This window comes from Podarcis liolepis (genome assembly GCF_965112155.1).
Source record: "Podarcis liolepis genome assembly, chromosome: 13".
NCBI classification, from domain to species: Eukaryota; Metazoa; Chordata; class Lepidosauria; order Squamata; family Lacertidae; genus Podarcis; species Podarcis liolepis.
The window spans coordinates 44075744-44096341 of record NC_139573.1 but is presented as its reverse complement, the minus strand read 5'-3'; the positions used below and the strand labels follow the sequence as shown (position 1 = coordinate 44096341).

The 20598-nt window shown below is 46.4% G+C and overlaps 1 protein-coding gene across 3 annotated transcripts; it reads right to left on the bottom strand.

Moving 5' to 3' along the window:
• Positions 1-2: 2 nt before the first annotated feature.
• BECN1 (beclin 1) lies at positions 3-20396 on the bottom strand. Of its 3 annotated transcripts, none has more exons than XM_083470023.1 (12): positions 20120-20395; positions 17726-17854; positions 15811-15878; positions 14770-14825; positions 11081-11171; positions 9972-10108; positions 8007-8201; positions 4993-5139; positions 3965-4114; positions 3373-3433; positions 1852-1972; positions 3-601 (listed from the first exon to the last, which is right to left on the bottom strand). In XM_083470023.1, exons 2-12 carry the CDS (start codon positions 17850-17852, stop codon positions 540-542), a joined length of 1215 nt encoding a protein of 404 aa, XP_083326149.1. In that variant the 5' UTR covers positions 17853-17854; positions 20120-20395; the 3' UTR covers positions 3-539. The 3 variants fall into 3 exon arrangements, 2 of the variants coding, with proteins under 2 accessions (XP_083326149.1, XP_083326148.1); XM_083470022.1 differs by having other exon boundaries at positions 1852-1994; positions 20120-20390; XR_014518137.1 differs by having other exon boundaries at positions 464-601; positions 1852-2010; positions 20120-20396.
• Between the last annotated feature and the right edge of the window lie 202 nt (positions 20397-20598).

The following is a 20598-nucleotide window of genomic DNA, read 5'->3' as shown; positions in this document are numbered from 1 at the left end:
TGTTCTTCCGGAATACAAACGGCTTTTATTTATTCTTGCATTTCCTAGGGCATCTTAGTGTAGCAACCAAACTGCAATTCTAATAACGTTATAGCTTAGTAGAGTCACTCCTCCAGTCTGAAAGCTGTTAAGAGCTCTTCAAGCAGGTCTCTTTTTACTGCCGTATGTGGGCCCACTCTAACTATCCAGGACCCAGTTCGCTTCTTTCCCCAAAAGCAGCAGCAGGCTGTGCCGCGACAGAAATCCAACCATGTTGTCGAGCCGTTTTGTTTCATATTACCCGTCAATGACATTTTAAGACAAAAGTGCTTTGCAGTTTTTTGGTCTTGTAAGGTGATGATGTACTGGTATCACAGGCCAAGTCCTGTTTTGGGTATCTTTGAAACAAACTACAGACACATGACGGGATGGAGTCCTCCTCTCTTACAAGAGTCATTTGTTGTAGAACTGGGAAGAGACCCAGGCTAGACCCCACTTCAGGTTCGTCAGCATGAACTTGAGTGCTTTTGTCCACTGCTCCTCCGAGTTAAACTGAGTCTTTATGGAGTAAGACCCGCCGCTTCCACCTGTGTCTTCAATCTTGCCCTTCTCCACATCCATTCTGCAGTGGAGAAACACAGATTCTTGTCAGGCTCCAAAACTGAAACCCCTGGCAGCTGGCACCACCGCAAACCTTGAGTTTGTCAACAGAGCAAGCCCACCCCCACTTTTCTGCAATACTGTTAATTTACTAATTGTAAAATGCACGGGTGATGTCAAGGCTCCTGCTGAGACAACAGCCCTGTCCTCCCATTTTTTACCACAGCACTTAAAACCTTCCTTTTTATTTCAAATAAAGGTCACCCAAGCAGGCTTGGCTAGAATGCAAAAGTGGGCAACGCAGCAAGACACCTGCCCTTGTCAATCTAAACAGAGATGCATTTGGTTTTAGAGGATTCCCACAGCCTGGTAGACAATACTCTAAGGATGTTGCAGGTGGTGAAAGTGGCTATGAGAACAAAGTGGGGAGCTCTAAAGCAGGGTTAAGTAGGCAGAATGGAGTATGCTTGCAGCATACAACAGTGGTTAGAAGACATTGCCGCCACCATAACGCCTCTTTTTAACAACACAGGAACCCAGCTTCACAGGCCTTCATAAGTGAACAATCATTGTAAGTTGATGAGACAAGAAAAAAATGTTTTACTACTTCTATATTGCAAGCTGGTGTAGTCATAACTTGAGGCTGTGCAAAATTACTGGCCTGGCAAGTCCCAGAAAGGTTGTGAACAAAACAAGCAAAAGCCAAACCTAACTGAGCAAAAAAATGCACCAGGTGGGCTGCTGCTAGACTTTGCCCAGGTTGCCTTGCAAAAAATACGGTCAGCATCCTTTTAAGACCAAACAAATTATCACACTAGAGGACACCAAAGGACCATCTGCTCCAGCGCTGTTTCTAGCAATGGCTACATTGAATACGCAAGGCCCTCCAGATATTTGTCGGACTACATTTCCCAGAATTCCTGACCATTGCCCATTACTGGCTGTGGAGCTGATGGGAGTTGGGAGCCCAGCAACACTGGGAGGGTCTCCATCCCCAAGCTAGGGCAACTCACAGCTCTGATGCCTCTAAACGTGGTGGCTCTGTTGTCCACCAACACATTCATGGACAATTGTTGCCACATTCCATTTTTAATGCCCTATGCCAAATACTAATCACAAAACAGCCTGTGTCAGTGAAAGCCTTAAGTTAATTGTGATGGCATGAATGCATACATACATTCATTTGTCCCAGATCTCTCACTAGTCAGTTTCAGTAGATAACTATTGTCCAGAGAAACCCATGTCTTTCTGATGCAGTGATTTTTTTATTACCTGTAAGGCAAACAGAAGCGGGTCTCGCCCTTTTCCACTTCCTCTTTGAATTGTTGCACACAATCCAGGAATGCCACCATGGCATGGTCAAACTTGTTGTCCCAGAAAAACCGCAATCCTCCTGAACAGTAAAGGGGCAGCTCCTTGAAGACACAAACGCTTGCACCAGAAACAAAGGGAATTACTCTGCAGCTGCCCCAAGACCTTTAGGGGGTGGCTTTGTTTTTCCAGGAAATTGGGGGCACACCATCCTTGGTTCAATTGCACCATATACCCCACGGGACTGTAGCCAGTCTCAGTGTCATTCTGCCACAATTGTTTCCTTAACCAAGTCTAGGGCAGCAAGAACCCCTACTCTAGTGGGGAGCAGCTGTTACCTATTACGAGTTTCATATTCAATAATATTATTTTAGAGAAAAATATTCCAGAATCACAAAGAGCTTCTCTGACATTCTCAAATGCAGATAAAGAGCAGGGCCTGCTCCTTCAAGGGAGCCGCACACTGAATTTGGGGAAATAAAATGTACAAGTTTCTTTTCAGTTATTTCAACCCAATTCTATATCAGAATAAGTCCCATTAAGTTTTGCTTAGGGGATCCTTGCTCATTATTTCAGCCATGTGCTATGGTGCACAGAGGTGCACTCCCCCCCCCCCAAAAAAAGCTCATTTTCCTGGAAGCTCACTAGAGTCGAATTAAGTTGATTGTACAGAATGAAGAATGGAAAACTGAAATCTGTGCTTCTGAGGTTTGATGCAATTGCACAGAAATCCTCCACAGAAACAATAAGAAAGAAGTGTAAAAGAAACAATCAGGTGTACACCCAAGCTGAAAATAGAGGAGTCACCCATGAAAATAGTTTGTGTGTCTACAAGCTTGTGATTTAGAGATCACTACAAACTCCTGCCCACCTAGCAGTTCAAAAGCACCTCCAGCAGGAAGGTAAACGGCGTTTCCGTGCGCTGCTCTGGTTCGCCAGAAGCGGCTTAGTCATGCTGGCCACATGACCCGGAAACTGTACGCCGGCTCCCTCGGCCAATAAAGCGAGATGAGCGCCACAAGCCCAGAGTCGTCCATGACTGGACTTAATGGTCAGGGGTCCCTTTCCCTTTCCCTACACAATAAACCAAACTATACAGTTACCTTTCCGTAAGCCCATTGAATCTTCTCCATGTGAATTTTTTTTTAAAAAAAACAAAACACGAAAATAAACTACTCGGAAAACCTATCAACCAAGTTATTTTGTGTGAAAATAGAATTTTGGCCCAATTTTAAACATCCACCTTATTGCCACATGATTGACAGCTAAACCACAGGATATAAAATTCAGAAAACTTGGTTTTCAAATTCAGCACCATTTCCCCCTGTTAACACCTCGTTTCCACCAGTGCTCCCTGAAATGCTTTCGCTGGATTTATAGAGGCCTCTGGGTTTCTGACCGGTGTATCCTGAGCCTTAACTGACACTCTAGAAGACCCAAACACTGATGTGTTTTAAGACTGTATGGAGCCCAACCTCTTACCTTGGATTTGTCTGTGAGAGACTCTAAATAAGAGTGGTTCCCGTATGGGATAAGGCGGTACCTGCAAGGAAAAAGGGAAAGTTGCATTGAGAATCCTTTTGATTCCAAGGTGCGGTATTACTCATCTAAGTAATAGGTACAGTATATTGGACGGGACGTGGGTGGCGCTGTGGGTTAAACCACAGAGCCTAGGACTTGCCGATCAGAAGGTCGGCGTTTCAAATCCCCGCGACGGGGTGAGCTCCCATTGCTGGGTCCCTGCTCCTGCCAACCTAGCAGTTCGAAAGAACGTCAAAGTGCAAGTAGATAAATAGGTACCGCTCCAGCGGGAAGGTAAACGGCGTTTCCGTACGCTGCTCTGGTTCACCAGAAGCGGCTTAGTCATGCTGGCCACATGACCCAGAAGCTGTACGCCGGCTCCCTCGGCCAATAAAGCGAGATGAGCGCCGCAACCCCAGAGTTGGTTACGACTGGACCTAATGTTCAGGGGTCCCTTTACCTTTAATAGGTTTATTAGACTGATTGCTCCTATAGGCTCAATGGCCAAGAAGAGTGTGGGGGACGGGGAGGATGCCAGTATTTCTGCTCCCACCTTTGAAAGGTCAGGCCCATCTTGTTGGCAAGGGCATGGAGAAGCAGCACAGTCTGCCCCCAGGCTGCGTTGATCTCGTTCCACTCCACGGGGACACTCGGAAGCCGGCCGAGGCGGAAGTTGTTTATGGTGCCAAACTGTCCACTGTGCCTATTAGCGAGATGGAGAGTTCATCAGTCAAGCCCTCGGAGGGCCAAGAGCGAGCTTAGTGCTGTGATGGCCAAACTTGGACCTCCAGCTGTTTTGGGACTACAATTCCCATCAACCCTGACCACTGGGTCCTGTTAGCTAGGGATGATGGGAGTTGTAGTCCCAAAACAGCAGTCTGCATCCCGAAGCCTGGGTCGCACTGCGCAGCGCGCCCCAGGCTTTGGGCAGATATCCGCAAGCCTTGGGAGCCGGGCGGGAGTTCCCACCGGGCTCCTAAGGCTCGCGGATAGCAGCCTCCAAACCCGACCTGGGTTTAGAGGCTGGCGGTGGGGGAAAGCAGCGCTCCCCCCCCCGCCAGCCCCAAAGAGCAGGTCAAAAGGAACCCAAAGCCTCCAGAGCCCAGTGGGAACTCTTGCTGGGCTCCAGAGGCTTAGGGTGAATGCACCTTGAACGCACAGAACGCACCTTGTTCTAGAGGGGGAGAACAGGAAAAAATATTTTTTCCCCTTGTTCTCCCCCTCCTATGGTCCGGTGTGTCCAAAATACGGTAAATATATATAACCAGAAACAAAGAGTCCCCGCCAAGCCTCTCTCATTCACTATGGCTATTGATATCTGACAGCAGCAGTTACTCAGCAAAAAAACAACAAACCCTGACAGCCTGGTTAACTGCAACCATGGACGGAAGCATCTGGCCTGGCATCTGCAAGGAGTTTTAAGACCTGTCGCTCTCTCTCTCTAACGCTAACCAGAAAACCTTCTGGAATTCAGCCATGGAGGGGAACCTGCATGGCCAAATAAGGCCTTCTCTCCCCACCCCAATTCTGCTACGGCTGCTCCATCGCATTCCCCCAGTCTAACCAGCCTCCTGGCCTTACCAGATATGGAAGGTGGCATTGAAGACGTTGGTTTTCTTCAGCTTGTCCAACTGCATCTGGGCATAGCGCATTTGATTATCCACACTTTTCAGTTCGTCATCCAGCTCCAGCTGTTGCCGCTTGAATTCGCTGTACTCTTTCTGGTACCTGCGGGGGGGGGGGGGCATTAGGGAGACAAGGTTACACTCACCTGTGACCCAAGGACACAGCACCCCTCCCCAAAATACGATGTGAAATGAAATTGGACCAGCGGCATGCAGGAAAACAAGATCTCTGTTGTCAGGAGGGAGGGGAGAATAAGGTTTAATCGGAATAAGATGAGGTTAAAATAAGGTTACCAGTACCCAGTATACCTGAAGGAGCGTCTCCACCCCCATCATTCTGCCCGGACGCTGAGGTCCAGCGCTGAGGGCCTTCTGGCGGTTCCCTCATTGCGAGAAGCAAAGCTACAGGGAACCAGGCAGAGGGCCTTCTCGGTAGTGGCACTCGCCCTGTGGAACGCCCTCCCATTAGATGTCAAAGCGATAAACAACTACCTGACATTCAGAAGGCATCTTAAGGCAGCCCTGTTCAGGGAAGTTTTTAATGTGTGACATTTTAGTGTATTTTTGGTCTCTGTGGAAGCCGCCCAGAGTGGCTGGGGAAACCCAGCCAGATGGGCGGGGTACAAATAATAAATTATTGCTGTTATTATTATTATTATACCAGATTTTTTTCAAAGAATCCGGGGACACTTTTTTTTTGAAAAGAGAACAAAACATTATTTTAAAAAGTTTTTGTTTTGTTTTTTTTAAAAAAAGAAGCGCCATATTTTTCGCCCCATAAGACGCACCTGACCATAAGCCGCACCTAGTTTTTAAAGGGGGAATGCAAGAAAAAAAAATTCTTTAAAGGGAGCGCTGAGCAGAGGCTGTGTGCATCCCAGGCTCTGCTCAGCGCTCCCTTTAAAGAGCCGCGTGGAGTGTGTGTGTGGCGCTTGCAGGCTTTTCCCCGAGGAGGGAGAAGGGCAGCCCATCACTGACGGGCTTTTCCTCCTCAGGGAAAACACGCTCCACACAGCTCTTTAAAGTGAGTGCAGCTCTTCGGGGCTTTTCCGGGAGGTGGGGGGACTGACGGGCTGCCCTCTGTCCCTTCCCCCACCTCCTGGAAAAGCCAGCAAGAGCCACGCTCCCTTTAAAGAGCCGCACGGAAAGCCTCTTGGGGGCTTTTCCTCAAGGGAGAAGGGACTGATGGGCTGCCCTTGTCTCTCCTTGGGGAAAAGCCCCCAAGAGGCTCCACACGGATCTTTAAAGGGAGCGCTAAGCAGAGCCTCCCGCCTGCACCCACTCCATAAAACACACACACATTTCTCCTTACTTTTTAGGAGGGAAAAAGTGTGTCTTATGGAGCGAAAAATACGGTAATATCTTCTCTTCTGTGGGCAGTTGGCCGGGTGGCTGGGCGCTCTTATTCCCAGCTCGATTTGGGTTGCGCGCGCGCGCGCGGTGTGTGTCAGCGATTCCCCCAGTTGACGTGCCAGGTGTCCCCGGTTCCCCCTTGGCAGTGGCAGCCTCAGCAGCCCGGAGCCAGCCTGGTAGCGCAGTTGGCTCTGGCTGGCTTCAGGAGCTGCTCGCTGCCGTGGCGCCTGCCATTTTGCCTCGCCAGAAGTCCCCATATGATGCGTCTTGTGCTGTTGAACCAATCACACAACATTCATTCCCTACTAATAAATCTACAACACTTAAAATATAAATCCGGGGACATTAAATGAAATCTGGGGACGGATTTTGTCCGGGGACAGAGTTGTAAATCCGGGGACTGTCCCCGGGAAACAGGGACATCTGGTAACCATAGGTTAAAAGGCAGGGATCGCATGTGGCTGGAGGGAGGGGATTTCTGGTCCAGTGCATTGCAAAGGCTCCTGCCCCCCCCCAAAAAAACAACAAAGATATTTGACGAACTGTTACAGTCAAATGAAAAGATGAGCAGGGTTCGAATTATGAGCAGCGGAATGAAAACAATGATAAGTGAATGTTGGGATTCGCAGGATACTGAGTAAGTCTGCAGGCTTTAACAGGCTGATGCAATACTCTGTGAAGTGCTGGGTCAGAGTGACTCAGCGGGAATGTGATTGGCTATCACCTGTTTTAAAAAGGAAAGCATGTTCAACAGTGATGGTGGTGGTTGTGCTGTAGTGTGGTGGTGCTGTGGTGGAGAGTGTTCGTTTGTAAGTACTCTGTATGGACTGTTTCTTTTGTAAATGCCTGTATATAGCTCACATTAAAAAAGGACTGCACTGAAAAACCTGGAACTCCTAGTGTTTCGCTGAAAACGCCGCGTGGAATACGCAACAGTGAAATAGTGGAGAATTGTGCTGCACGTTGAAAGAAAATGATGTGAAAATGATGTATTGATGACGGGATGAGCTCCCGTTGCTCAGTCCCTGCTACTGCCAACCTAGCAGTTCGAAAGCACGTCAAAGTGCAAGTAAGCCGCTTCTGGCGAAACCAGAGCAGCACACGGAAACACTGTTTACCTTCCCACCGGAGCAGTACCTATTTATCTACTTGCACTTTGACGTGCTTCTGAACTGCTAGGTTGGCAGGAGCAGGGACCAGGCAACGGGAGCTCACCCCGTCACGGGGATTCGAACCGCCGACCTTCTGATTGGCAAGCTCTAGGCTCTGTGGTTTAGACCACAGCACCACCCGTGACCTAAACCTTACTATAGCAAAGCCTCAAAATGGAGTCGCCTGATGGGTAAGAGGCTAAAAGTCATATGGAATGCAATAGAGCCAGCATAAGGCCTCAAGTAAAGAGGTAAGGAAGGGGGAAAAGAGGGAGTTTAGCAGAGATGCAGAGAAAGGGCTCCCACACAAAATATTCAAGAAGAGGGCAGATACTTCTTACATACGTGGTCTGGACGGAAGTGGGGATGGGAAGCAATGGAAAGAGGTGGACATAGATGTGGGGCTCAACAACAGGTTTAGCCAGGAAGAGGCAAGGCTTAACGGTTGCAAGAGATGAATACTTACTCAGCTTCCTCGTGATCCAGCCTCTCTGCCTCAGCCCTGACCTTCTCAAAGTCTTCAGCCATCGTTTTCCGCTTTTGCTCCACCCCTTCCAGCTCCTCTATCAGCCTCTCCTCCTCAAGAGCAAACTCCTTCAGCTCCAGCTGCAACTTCTCCTTATCGTCTTCATTCATCTGTTCCAGGATTTCCAGGCATCTCCTGCAGACAATCCCAAAGCAGAAGCGATTTAGGGGGAGGCAAGGAACTAGGCAGAGAATGGCAGCACAGAGTTGAAGAAGAGGGAGGATAAGTCTGTGGGTTGGTCGAGTTGTGTGGTGTGAGAGTGAGAGGAATTGTTAGGTGGAGTCAAATAGATCATAGAATCGTAGAGTTGGAAGAGACCACAAGGGCCATCGAGTCCAACCCCCTGCCAAGCAGGAAACACCATCAGAGCACTCCTGACATATGGTTGTCAAGCCTCTGCTTAAAGATCTCCAAAGAAGGAGACTCCACCACACTCCTTGGCAGCAAATTCCACTGTCAAACAGCTCTTACTGTCAGGAAGTTCTTCCTAATGTTTGGAATATGGTTGGAATAATCAGTTTAAAGTTGTTAGGAACGCACAGGACAGTTAAGGAACTAAGATTAAGAAACTGCCAAGAAAAATTAACTGACACCTTAAGCTTGTACATGCCTATAAAATAAACTTGATTATTTGTTACTGTTAACAACTGTCTGGACTCCGTGTATACCCGTGCGAAACGGGTTGGCAGCGAAGAAAGCATCCACAGTGGTGGCACAGGGTCAATAGACCGTCAAACGTCCGGGGACCCTGTGTGATCGCCACACTTTTGTGGACGTTTGACGGTCTATTGACCCTGTGCCACCACTGTGGATGCTTTCTTCGCTGCCACCAACCCGTTTCGCACGGGTATACACGGAGTCCAGACAGTTGTTAACAGTAACAAATAATCAAGTTTATTTTACAGGCATGTACAAGCTTAAGGTGTCAGTTAATTTTTCTTAGCAGTTTCTTAATCTTAGTTCCTTAACTGTCCTGTGCGTTCCTAACAACTCCAAACTGATTATTCCAACCATCTATCTGACTCCACCTAACAATTCCTCTCACTCCCTCACAACACAACTTGACCAACCCACAGACTTATCCTCCCTCTTCCTTCTTCAACTCCCAGCTCCCACAAAACCAAGGCAGAAACAGTTCCGTGTCGTTATCTCCACGGTCATCATGGATGTTTATCTGATTCCTTTTAAAAGGGAAGCCGAGACTCGCAAGACAGGGCTGTGAAATGCACATACAGTGGTACCTTGGTTCTCAAACTTAATAGTAATAATAATAATAATAATAATTTATACTCCACCCATCTGGCTGAGTTTCCCCAGCCACTCTGGGCAGCTCCCAATTGAGTGTTAAAAACAATACAGCATTAAATATTAAAAACTTCCCTAAACAGGGCTGCCTTCAGATGTCTTTTAAAGATAGGATAGCTGCTTATTTCCTTCACATCTGAAGGGAGGGCGTTCCACAGGGCGGGCGCCACTACCGAGAAGGCCCTCTGCCTGGTTCCCTGTAACTTGGCTTCTCGCAATGAGGGAACCACCAGAAGGCCCTCGGCGCTGGATCTCAAGTGTCCGGGCTGAACGATGGGGATGGAGATGCTCCTTCAGGTCCGTTCGACTCCCAAAACGGTTCCAAAACCAAGGCGCGGCTTCTGACTGGCTGCAGGAGCTTCCTGCACTCAATCGGAAGCCGCGTTGGACGTTCGGCTTCCGAAAAACGTTCGCAAACGAGAACGGTCACTTCCCGGTTTGTGGCATTCGGGAGCCAAGTCACTTGGGAACCAAGGTCCCATTGTACTGTCTCCTTCAATGGAAATGACTTGGGGGAACAGAAGCAAAGTTCCTCCGCTGCAAGGAACATTGTATAGAGTGGCTGTCTTGCAGCATCCCTGAACTTTCATTCTCACTCACTTGTAGTTCTGACATTCATTCTCTGTGATGTTGAGCTGCGTGTCCAACTGGTCCAGAAGGGTATCAGTGCATTCTTCACAAAGAGGGTGATCCACATCTGTCTGACCAGACATGATGTCAAACAGGTCACCTGTAACCTGGAGCAGAGGAGATCACTTTTAACAAGAAAATGTGGGGGAGGGGGAACCCATCGAGCAAAGCTGGTATGTTGTGTTATATATACACACATGAGGGCAGTTCATAAAAAACATTTTTTTAAGAAATGCCTGCTCCAAAGGTCTTATCTTACTACACTATGGATTATACAGCTACATCTGAAATTTCATGCATATCGGTTAATATCTTGACCCCGCTCCACTGAATTGAAATTTCAGCCTTCACGACATACGAAAATGGCCAAATAAGCAGCTGTTTTTGTGGAGGAGGGTCAGACACACAAGTATTTGGGCTACATTTGATTACATTTAGACTATGGCATTATATATATATATAGAGAGAGAGAGAGAGAGAAGCTGGTCACAAGACTAGGAGTAATATAACCTGGAGAGACCTAAAGCTAGAAATTGATGAAAAGCCACTTTATACTTTTTGACAAAAGACGACGGTTGGGTCATGTACTGAAAAATGCATCTCAGTTGAAAGCAATTTGAAAGAGATGAGTCGTCGAAGCCCATTTGGAAGCCAGGACCAATGGGGAGAAGCCATATACAGTGGTACCTCGGTTTAAGAACAGTCCGGTTTAAGAACGATATGGTTTACAAACTCTGCAAAACCGGAAAGTGTCTTGGTCTGAGAACTTTACCTCGGTTTAAGAACGGAATCTGAACGGTAGAAGGGCACCGGTGACGGGAGGCCTCATTAGGGAAAGCGTGCCTCGGTTTAAGAATGGTTTCGGTTTAAGAACGGACTTCCGGAACGGATTAAGTTTGTAAACCGAGGTACCACAGTATCTCTTGGGAGGAAGATTCGCAAACGAGGATCCACCGCAGCTTGGGCTTGGTGAAGAGAACTGAATTAGTGGTAGCTGAATTATGTACTTCGGTATGCCCAAATATCTCCAGGGTTTCCCTAAAGATGTATAGCACACACAAGGGTAAGGGACAACTTGCCTTGAGTCTTCTGCTGAGGTTTTCCATCGTGCCACCATCAGAAGCCTCCCCAATGAGAGTGAAGCTGTTGGCACTTTCTGTGGACATCATCCTGGAAGAAACAGGATGGTTTCGCTATGACGTGCATTTCCACAGATGTTTACCCAAAACTCAAAAGATGCTTAGTTACTCCAATTCACCCTTGAGCCCATGTTCCTCTGTCATTTTTAAACAAACAGGTCTTGCTTCTGTATTCAATGAGTGAGCGAAGGCTGAGGAACTGTTTGCTCAACGTTTAAGCACATAACAATCTTTAGTTTGGGGCCTCAAACTACTAGAGAGAAGACTGTCCAATATATATTTTATCCCCCACCTCTCAACCCTGCAAGTCTTTGGGTCTGCCCAACCCCCAGGAATGCCTTGGGATCAGTGTTTGAAACTCCCATCGTTCTGGACGCATTTTGCGACAGGAAATTTTGTTAGCGCGAGCATTTTCTGAGCTCTGGGCACAGTACTGTGCTTAAGATTTCAGATTAAAACTGCAGAGTGGAAGGAAAGGAGGACCTTTTTCTATCTCTACACTTCCAGCTACTCTCTGAAGACTGGAGAAGGGACCCTCTTAAGAATATTAGAGGGGTGGGCAAGGGAAGGACTAGATGATGTGAAAAATGAACATAATATTTTAGCTGCAGTTCATTCATTTTCAGCTTTGTACTCTTGTTATTAAAAAAGCATGCTGTCGTTGCACCCATAATCTAGGTTTAAGCTAGGTTTAAGCTGCCATTTTGCTCCTAGCTTTCATATCTCAGTTTCTAACACTGCTTGGGATCATCTTGAGGGAACTGCAGATTTCTGCCCCAAATCTGTCCATTAGGAGACTAGATTCAGGTAGTTAGCCGTGTTGGTCTGACACAGTCGAAATAAATTTAAAAACTGTCCAGTAGCGCCTTAGAGACCAACTAAGATTGTTCTTAAAAAGCAGAGACATCACCTTGCCAACAAAGGTCCGTATAGTTAAAGCCATGGTTTTCCCAGTAGTGATGTATGGAAGTGAAAACTGGACCATAAAGAAGGCTGATCGCCGAAGAATTGATGCTTTTGAATTATGGTGCTGGAGGAGACTCTTGAGAGTCCCATGGACTGCAAGAAGATCAAACCACCCCATTCTGAAGGAAATCAGCCCTGAGTGCTCACTAGAAGGACTGATCCTGAAGCTGAGGCTCCAAGACTTTGGCCACCTCATGAGAAGAGAAGACTCCCTGGAAAAGACCCTGATGTTGGGAAAGATGGAGGGCACAAGGAGAAGGGGACAACAGAGAACAAGATGGTTGGACAGTGTTCTCGAAGCTACAAACATGTGTTTGACCAAACTGCGGGAGGCAGTGGAAGACAGGCGTGCCCATGGGTCACGAAGAGTCGGACACAAGTAAACAACTAAACAACAAGATTGTTCTAAGTATAAGCTTTCATGCACATTCTTCAGATGCGTACTTCTTGCATGCACACAAAAGCTTATACCCAGAACAATCTTAGTTGGTCTCTAAGGTGCTACTGGACAATTTTTAAATTTATTTATTTCATAAGGAGACTGTTTTCCTTCTCTATCAGTGTGCAGCTTGACCATTTTACACAAGCCTGGAGTAAATGCTTTGTAAGCAAGTTTGGCAGTGTACTTGCTCTCATCTTGTGGAAATCCATGGTCAGAACTTCATCCTTGGAAGGAGTTGATAGTAGGATGGAACTGGCTCACAGTATGAGCAGAGGGGGAAGCAACCAGACGCCAACTTGCTCTTTGAATCCTTCCAACCTTATAAGCTCAACTCAAGTTCCAGAGTTCCATCTCAGCTTATAACAGGGCAATTTGAGGCTGATAAAAGTATTGGAGCATACAGAGAGATACAACTGAAAATGACGGCCAGTACAGTGGGCCCTCTGGAAATGAATTTAATTTATTCCGGGGGTCCGTGCACACCCTGAAAAAATTGTACCCAGAGACGCCCTTCTGCGCACGTGCACAGTGCGATTGAGCGCTTCTGCGCATGTGCACACGGCGAAAACCGGAAGTATACACTTCCATGTTTGCCCTGTTCGCAACACAAGGTAACCCAAGGGCCCACTGTATTTAAGTGCAGGAGGGTAGCAGGGGCTGAAAAGCACTTTCCTTTCAAGAAGTGTTCAAAATTCACCAGGCACATTTTGCACCTGGCTATCGGCCACTGTGGTGTGGAGCCAGTGTGGTGTAATGGTTAAGAGCAGTAGTCTCGTAATCTGGGGAACCGGGTTCGCGTCCCCGCTCCCCCACATGCAGCTGCTGGGTGACCTTGGGCCAGTCACACTTCTCTGAAGTCTCTCAGCCTCACTCACCTCACAGAGTGTTTGTTGTGGGGGAGGAAGGGAAAGGAGAATGTTAGCCGCTTTGAGACTCCTTAAAGGGAGTGAAAGGTGGGATATCAAATCCAAACTCTTCTTCTTCTTCATGACCAAGTGAAGATGCCTGAGCACCAGGATAGTGCCTGAAATCTCCACCATCTGGGGATCATTCGATCTGGACTGTTTTCACACACTAATGCCCCACCCTGCATAATTCTATCGGTTGTATTTTATCTGCACAATCAGAACGGATTTCTGGAACCAAAATGCGTTTTCTGTGCAGCCTGAGCAGGAGCAGTCACCATTAAGGAAAAGAGGACAGAATAGGATCCACTGTCCCTGGATCAAGTGATTTTTTCTTCTTTAAGTTCTCAAAGCTCTTAACCTAGCTCACGGTTGTCATCTGAACTAGCTGGGTGCTTAACTGAGGATCAATCAGAGTCAGTCCATCACTTGAAAAAGAAAGACTTCTTACCCCCAAATGGCAACTAGACATTCTGTTTTGGCAACTGCAACCTTGGTTGAAGGAGCCATTTGGTGCCTAGCTTATATATCTGAGTTTCTAACCCTGCTTTTAAAGCCTACAAGCAGGGCACAGAACCTAGGGCCCTGCGGGACTTGACATCTTTCCACAGGACCTGCAAGACAGATGTTCCGCCTGGCCTTTGGTTTGGACTCAGTCTGACCCTTATGTTTCCCTCCCCTTATGGTTTTGATCTATGGGCTACTTTTAAAATGAGGCTGCATTTTAAATTGCATTTTAACCTGTATTTTAAATTGGTTCCCCCCCCATCATGTTTTTATTTTAATTTTACTGGTGTGAGCCACCCTGAGCCCGGCTCTGGCCAGGGAGGGCGGGGTATAAATAAAAATTATTATTTATTTATTTATTTATTTATTTATTTATTTTTATTATCCTGCTTCAGAGCTGTATGTGTATATACCATATTTTTCACTCTATAAGACGCACCAGACCACAAGCTGCACCTAGTTTTTGGAGGAGGAAAACAAGAAAAAAAATATTCTGAATCTCCGAAGCCAGAACAGCAAGAGGGATTGCTGTGCAGCGAAAGCAGCAATCCCTCTTGCTGTTCTGGCTTCTGGGATAGCTGCACAGCCTGCATTCGCTCCATAAGACGCGCACACATTTCCCCTTACTTTTTAGGAGGGAAAAAGTGAGTCTTATAGAGCAAAAAATACGGTAAACATATACACATGAGGACCCCAGAGGGTCTGAAAATGCAGGAGTCCCGACAAGACTAGGCTGCTGCACTGTTGGGGCATTTGCAACCTCTGAAAGAGGGCATTTTCAGGGCGCGAACAGAACTCCTAGTCAATACCTGGCTGGGGGGATGAATCTTCGGGACACACCATCCTGGCGGTTTTCGACAAATTCCTGAGAAAGAAAGTCAGCGTCAGTCCACACCCAACAGAGAGCATCATCCACATCATCCACATCTAGTGCCCACTAGAAAGCTAGTCAATATGCCCGTGGCACATTCTTCCAGCCACGGCCAGAAGCGTTGCAAGGTGCATGCATGAATCACACCAGCCCATCAACCGTTTTACTGGCATACCCACTTACATGATGTGGCTGCATCACAAGGCAAGCTAAGAAGCAGGTGTGATGAATAAACATTTGCAACTTTATTTACAGAGTTCCAGTCAGAATTTGCAACAAGTGTTTTCCATAGTGTTTTCCCCTATTTCCCCTAACATAATGCCACAATGTATGGTTGCATATGTTTTGTTTAAACTAAAGCAAACGCTCTGGAGAACTGATTTAGATGACTTGATACATTCCCTAGTTCATCTTGTTTTCTTAATCTTGCAAAAAAAACCCACAACGCCCCCCCCCTGCAATCTTTCCCTTTAACTGACTAAACTTCGTTCTTTATAACATTGTTGCTGCACGGGTGTATTCAAGCTACTGCATGGAACTGTACTAAAAGCTGGTAGTCTTTTTAAATTAATAAAAATTGTGCTCTAATCATTGTAATGTGACTTTTGTGGTTATGTCAAATAAAGTTTGCCATGCCTGGTAAAAACAAACAAACAAACAAACAAAACTTTATTTACAGAGAACAAGAAATATAATTAGTAATAACAGAACATTGTGTATAAACAGCAGAATGTAACATTTGGTGTAATAAACCAGAAATGGAAGCTGGGGGAAGTCAACAGGGAGGGGGAAACTAGAAAATGGATGTTAAATGATGATATTGAATGTTTGTTATGAGAAAAGAAAACCAAAAAAAGAAAAAATTTAAGGGCTGTGATAAGGGATGTTTCTTTCTTGGCAGATAATTTATTAGGAGCTGGTGGCAAACTGCATAGCTGCCTTAGCTTCATTACAAGGGAGTCAGACCCAAATTCCTTACCTCTGTAAGTGTAGTCTCTTCCTCATGGGTGTCTCCAAGTTTTGCCGGCGCAGTAGTAAGTAGAGGAGCTAGACAGAAGACAAATGAAATAATTGCCAAGGGTAAACCTTTCCTAATGTGTGGGGCTCCTGTGTATGTGAGGCATAATGAACCTCTGCCCCCCCCCCCAGATATTACTAAACTACAACTCCCCTCATTCCTGGCCACTGACCAAACTTGCTTGGGCTGATGGGAGTTGTAGTTCAGTAACTCCTGGAGGGACAAAAGTTCCCCACGCCAGGTATATGGGAACAAGCTGTAAGGGTTTAGAAGCAACAGAAGAGTACACTATACTAGAGGCAGGGGGGGGGGATGGGGAAAAACAAGGTTTTTTCCCATTTCCCCCCCAAAACCTTTTTTCTGGAAAAACTGAAGAAAAAAAAGGTGTGTGGAATATTCAAACTATATCAAACTGTTTTCCCCAATTTTTCCGGGGAAAACAGCTTTGGGGTAAATGGGGGGAGGCCTGTCCCCCCCCCCCAATTTTTCAGGGCTTTTTCCAGGCCTTCCCTTCTCTACACTACACATGCAGTTACTTCCAAATTCTTGACAATGATAACAATAATGTATATTTATATTCCACTCTTCTACTAAAAATACCCAGAGCAGCAAACAAACAGTCATGACATGTGGAATAATAAATAAAAGTGCAGGTATAAAAAATATATAAAACCCAATAGCAAAATGCAGACAAACTTTAGAAGAAACAAAGCACAAAGCTAGCAACAGCAAGAGTAAAAAAATGTTCTGAATTAAAATGAGCAGGAATAAACCTAGATACTATGCAGTAGAAGCCTAGTGAAACCAAAGCTTCTTCCATTTCTGGCAAAAGATTCACAAAGAGAAAGCCTGATGGACGCCAACTGGAAGAGTGATCCAGTAGTTGCAAGCCCTGAGTCCTGTATTCACCTGCCAAATCTCCCAAGACAGAACTAATGATGACAGGTTCTGCAGTCAGTGATAGGGATATTCCGGGGGGAAATCTTATGCAAAATAGTATTTGAAAAATCAGTTTGCATCAAAAAAATTTTTTGATGCCCTACGAGTGATTCAATTCAGCAAGTTTATTTTATTTGCATTTAGTAAGCCTGAACTAAGCTCGCCTTATACTGTAGTGTCCGAAAGAGAAAAATTTCTGCAGAGAAATAAAGCACTGGGAAATGTTGCATTCCACATCAGTGCCTGCAGCTCAGGCACAGAAAGCATGCCTTAAAACAAGGGTCAGCAAACTTTTTCAGCAGGGGCTGGTCCACTGTCCCTCAGACCTTGGTGGGGGGGCCAGACTATATTTTGAAAAGAAAAAAAATGAACAAATTCCTATGCCCCACAAATAACCCAGAGATACATTTTAAATAAAAGCACACATTCTACTCATGTTAAAACATGCTGATTCCTGGACCGTCCAGGGCCAGATTTAGAAGACGATTGGGCCAGATCCGGCCCCCGGGCCTTAGTTTGCCTACCCATGAACTAGAGCCAGGGGTCAGCAAATTTTTTCAGCAGGGGGCTGGTCCACTGTCCCTCAGACCTTGTGGGGGGCCAGACTATATTTTGGAGGGGGGGGGATGAACGAATTCCTATGCCCCACACACAACCCAGAGATGCATTTTAAATAAAAGCACACATTCTACTCATGTAAAAACACCAGGCAAGCCCCACAAATAACCCAGATGCATTTTAAATAAAAGCACACATTCTACTCATGTAAAAACACGCTGATTCCTGGACCATCCGCGGGCCGGATTGAGAAGGTGATTGGGCCAGATCCGGCCCCCGGGCCTTAGTTTGGCAACGCTTGCCTTAAAATAAGGCTCAGCCTGGTTGGCATCTGTGGCCTGTACTCCCCGCTGTCTTTCTTCACGGTTCCTTTTCTTACCTGTCAGTTCTTGGATGGTGACTTTATCAAGGACCTTGAAAGACGTGTCCAGTTTAAGGGGCTGGCTGCAGCGCTGGCAAACAAAGCTGACCTGTGTGGTGCAGGCAGGTGACTTTGACCCATCCATTCCTGCGAGGAGAACAATGATCTCAGATTGTGCTTCCAGCACTGCCTAGGTGGTCACACATTTATAAACGAATACCTTATAGTTCAGGTGAGACATTTCAGGTGTAACCAGCTGAGGCACCAGTCAGGACTCTGAATAAGGTAGAGGCCCCAATATTAATCACTTTAAGCAGGGCTGGATTTAGGTTTGATGAGGCCCTGAGCTACTGAAGGTAAAGGTAAAGGGACCCCTGACTGTTAAGTCTAGTCACAGACGACTCTGGGGTTGCGGCGCTCATCTCGCTTTACTGGCCGAGGGAGCCGGCCTACAGCTTCCGGGCCATGTGGCCAGCGTGACTAAACCGCTTCTGGCGAACCAGAGCAGCGCACGGAAACACCATTTACCTTCCCGCCAGAGTGGTAATTATTCATCTATTTGCATGTCAACGTGCTTTCAAACTGCTAGGTTGGCAGGAGCTGCGACCGAACAGCGGGAGCTCACCCCGTCGCAGGGATTTGAACCGCCAACCTTCTGATCGGCAAGTCCTAGGCTCAGTGGTTTAGACCACACCGCCACCTGTCTACTGAAGGTAATGGGGCCCTTTATAAGTCCAGATTGTTGTTTTTGTCCATGGAGTTTTCTTGGCAGGGATACTGGAGTAGCTTGCCAGTTCCTGCTCCCATGGACTGCAAGATCAAACCTCTCCATTCTGCAGGAAATCAGCCCTGAGTGCTCACTGGAAGGACAGATCCTGAAGCTGAGGTTCCAATACCTTGGCCACCTCATGAGAAGAGAAGACTCCCTGGAAAAGACCCTGATGTTGGGAAAGATGGAGGGCACAAGGAGAAGGGGACGACAGAGGACGAGATGGGTGGACAGTGTTCTCGAACTCTACCAGCATGGGTTTGACCAAACTGTCACTGATTTTTGTGTTGAATATATGCTATATGGTAATTTATGGACCTAACAGGTATCTAAAGCCATTTGCACATAACAAAATATGTATTTTATCAAATTGTTGAACTGAAATACAATTAAGAAGTATCCAAGTTTTTCCCCCTTTAAATTTTTGGGGGGCCTCCAAGAGAGTGGGGCCCTAAGCCATAACTTGTTTAGCTTATACGTAAATCCGGCACTGACTTTAAGGAAACTGGAGTTGTCACCGTTTTAGCAGTTAAAAACAAACTAAGCCAGACCAGTAAAGCTCCACTATTAACAGCCAAAAATGACAGGTTTACTACGCAATCCTAAACATAACAATAATAACAACAACAACCTTTTATTCGACCGTCAGTCAGAAAAAAGTACATTTGTCAATACACAGTTAAAAGCTCCAGGAAGATTTTAGAACTTAGCCAACACTAAAATGGGCTAAACAGATAGCCCCATATCAATACAATCAATTAAAGTCTTGCGACGCTTAAAAGCTAAAAAAAGAAATTTACTACTTATAAGTTCCACTCAATTTAGGGGAATCTACTCCCTGAACAAATATGCAGAGGAACAGAGCAGCAGTAAGTTGTGTTTACTATTCTCTCACAGACCAGGGTGTTGCTTAAGAGCGAAATATAGTGGAGTGGATTGGCTGTGACCACAATTCACAGAATCGTAGAATTGTAGAGCTGAAAGGGACTCCAAGGGTCATCTAGCCCAACCCCCTGCAGTGCAGTTACTCGGGAGATAAGCCCTGTTGAATTCAATGGAGCGGTGCTGCCCTTATAATGCTACCAGCGGATCAGGAATGAATGCCCAGCCAGTTCTTAAATACCTGTGCTGGAATTAGGGCACTGCAGGCGATTCCCCTGCATGGGGCCCCCTGCATGGGGCGCTGAGACAAATGGGGACAAAATATAACAACAACAACAAAACAATACTAATACCTTCTATATTTACATGAGATCCTGGAAATTCTGGATGTATGGCAATCCTATTGGTTGCGTTTCTTATAATTGATTTCAGTGCTTTTATACTGTTTTCGTAGGTTACTTTGGGTCGTCTTCGTGAGGAAAGCAACATAACAACAACAACAACAACAACAGCAATAATAATAATGTGCCTCCTATATTTACACAGGTATCTAATGAGATCCATTAAAAAAGCAACTGTGCCGAAAGGAATAATGTCTTGTGAAACTATGGGACCAATTTCAGGTGCCCCTCAAGCGTGTTTCATAGGATTTCCAAGGCGCATTTAATTGTATTTCATTTTAAGGCATTTTTACTTATTTTTTGCATTTAATTTTAAAGGAGCACCCTTCCCCGGGCAGCCGGTTGGCGAGCGATACTCACTTCCCTCGAGCAACGAGAATTGCTGGACCAGCCCCGCTTTCCTTGGACCTGGAGTCCCTTCTTTCTCTCGTCCTTCCCTTCCCTCCTCCTTTCTTTCTTTCCTTCCTTCTTTTCTGGCGAGGCTCGTCTTCCCACCCGAATCCCTTCGGATCAGGTCTTTGCAAAAAGCTTTCTCTTCCGGGGAAGGCGGAGGCCCCGGACCGACGTCACGGGGAGGATTGCAGGGCAAAAATAAACATATATATATAAGCCAGTAATTAAAAAACGCAAGCGCCGCCCCCCTCCGTCGTCTCCACGGCAACCCCGGGGCTCGGGCGCCTCGTGCGCGCGCTTGCAGCCCTGGCAGCCCGCGGTTCTTTGCAGGGGGCCTTTGCGCGCGCCATGCGCCGCTCGCGCGCAATTTGAATTGCGCCTGAAGTTTGGTTCAAAAGGCCAAACGTGGCCCGCTAGTTATTACCCGCTTCTTCCACCCCACGCAT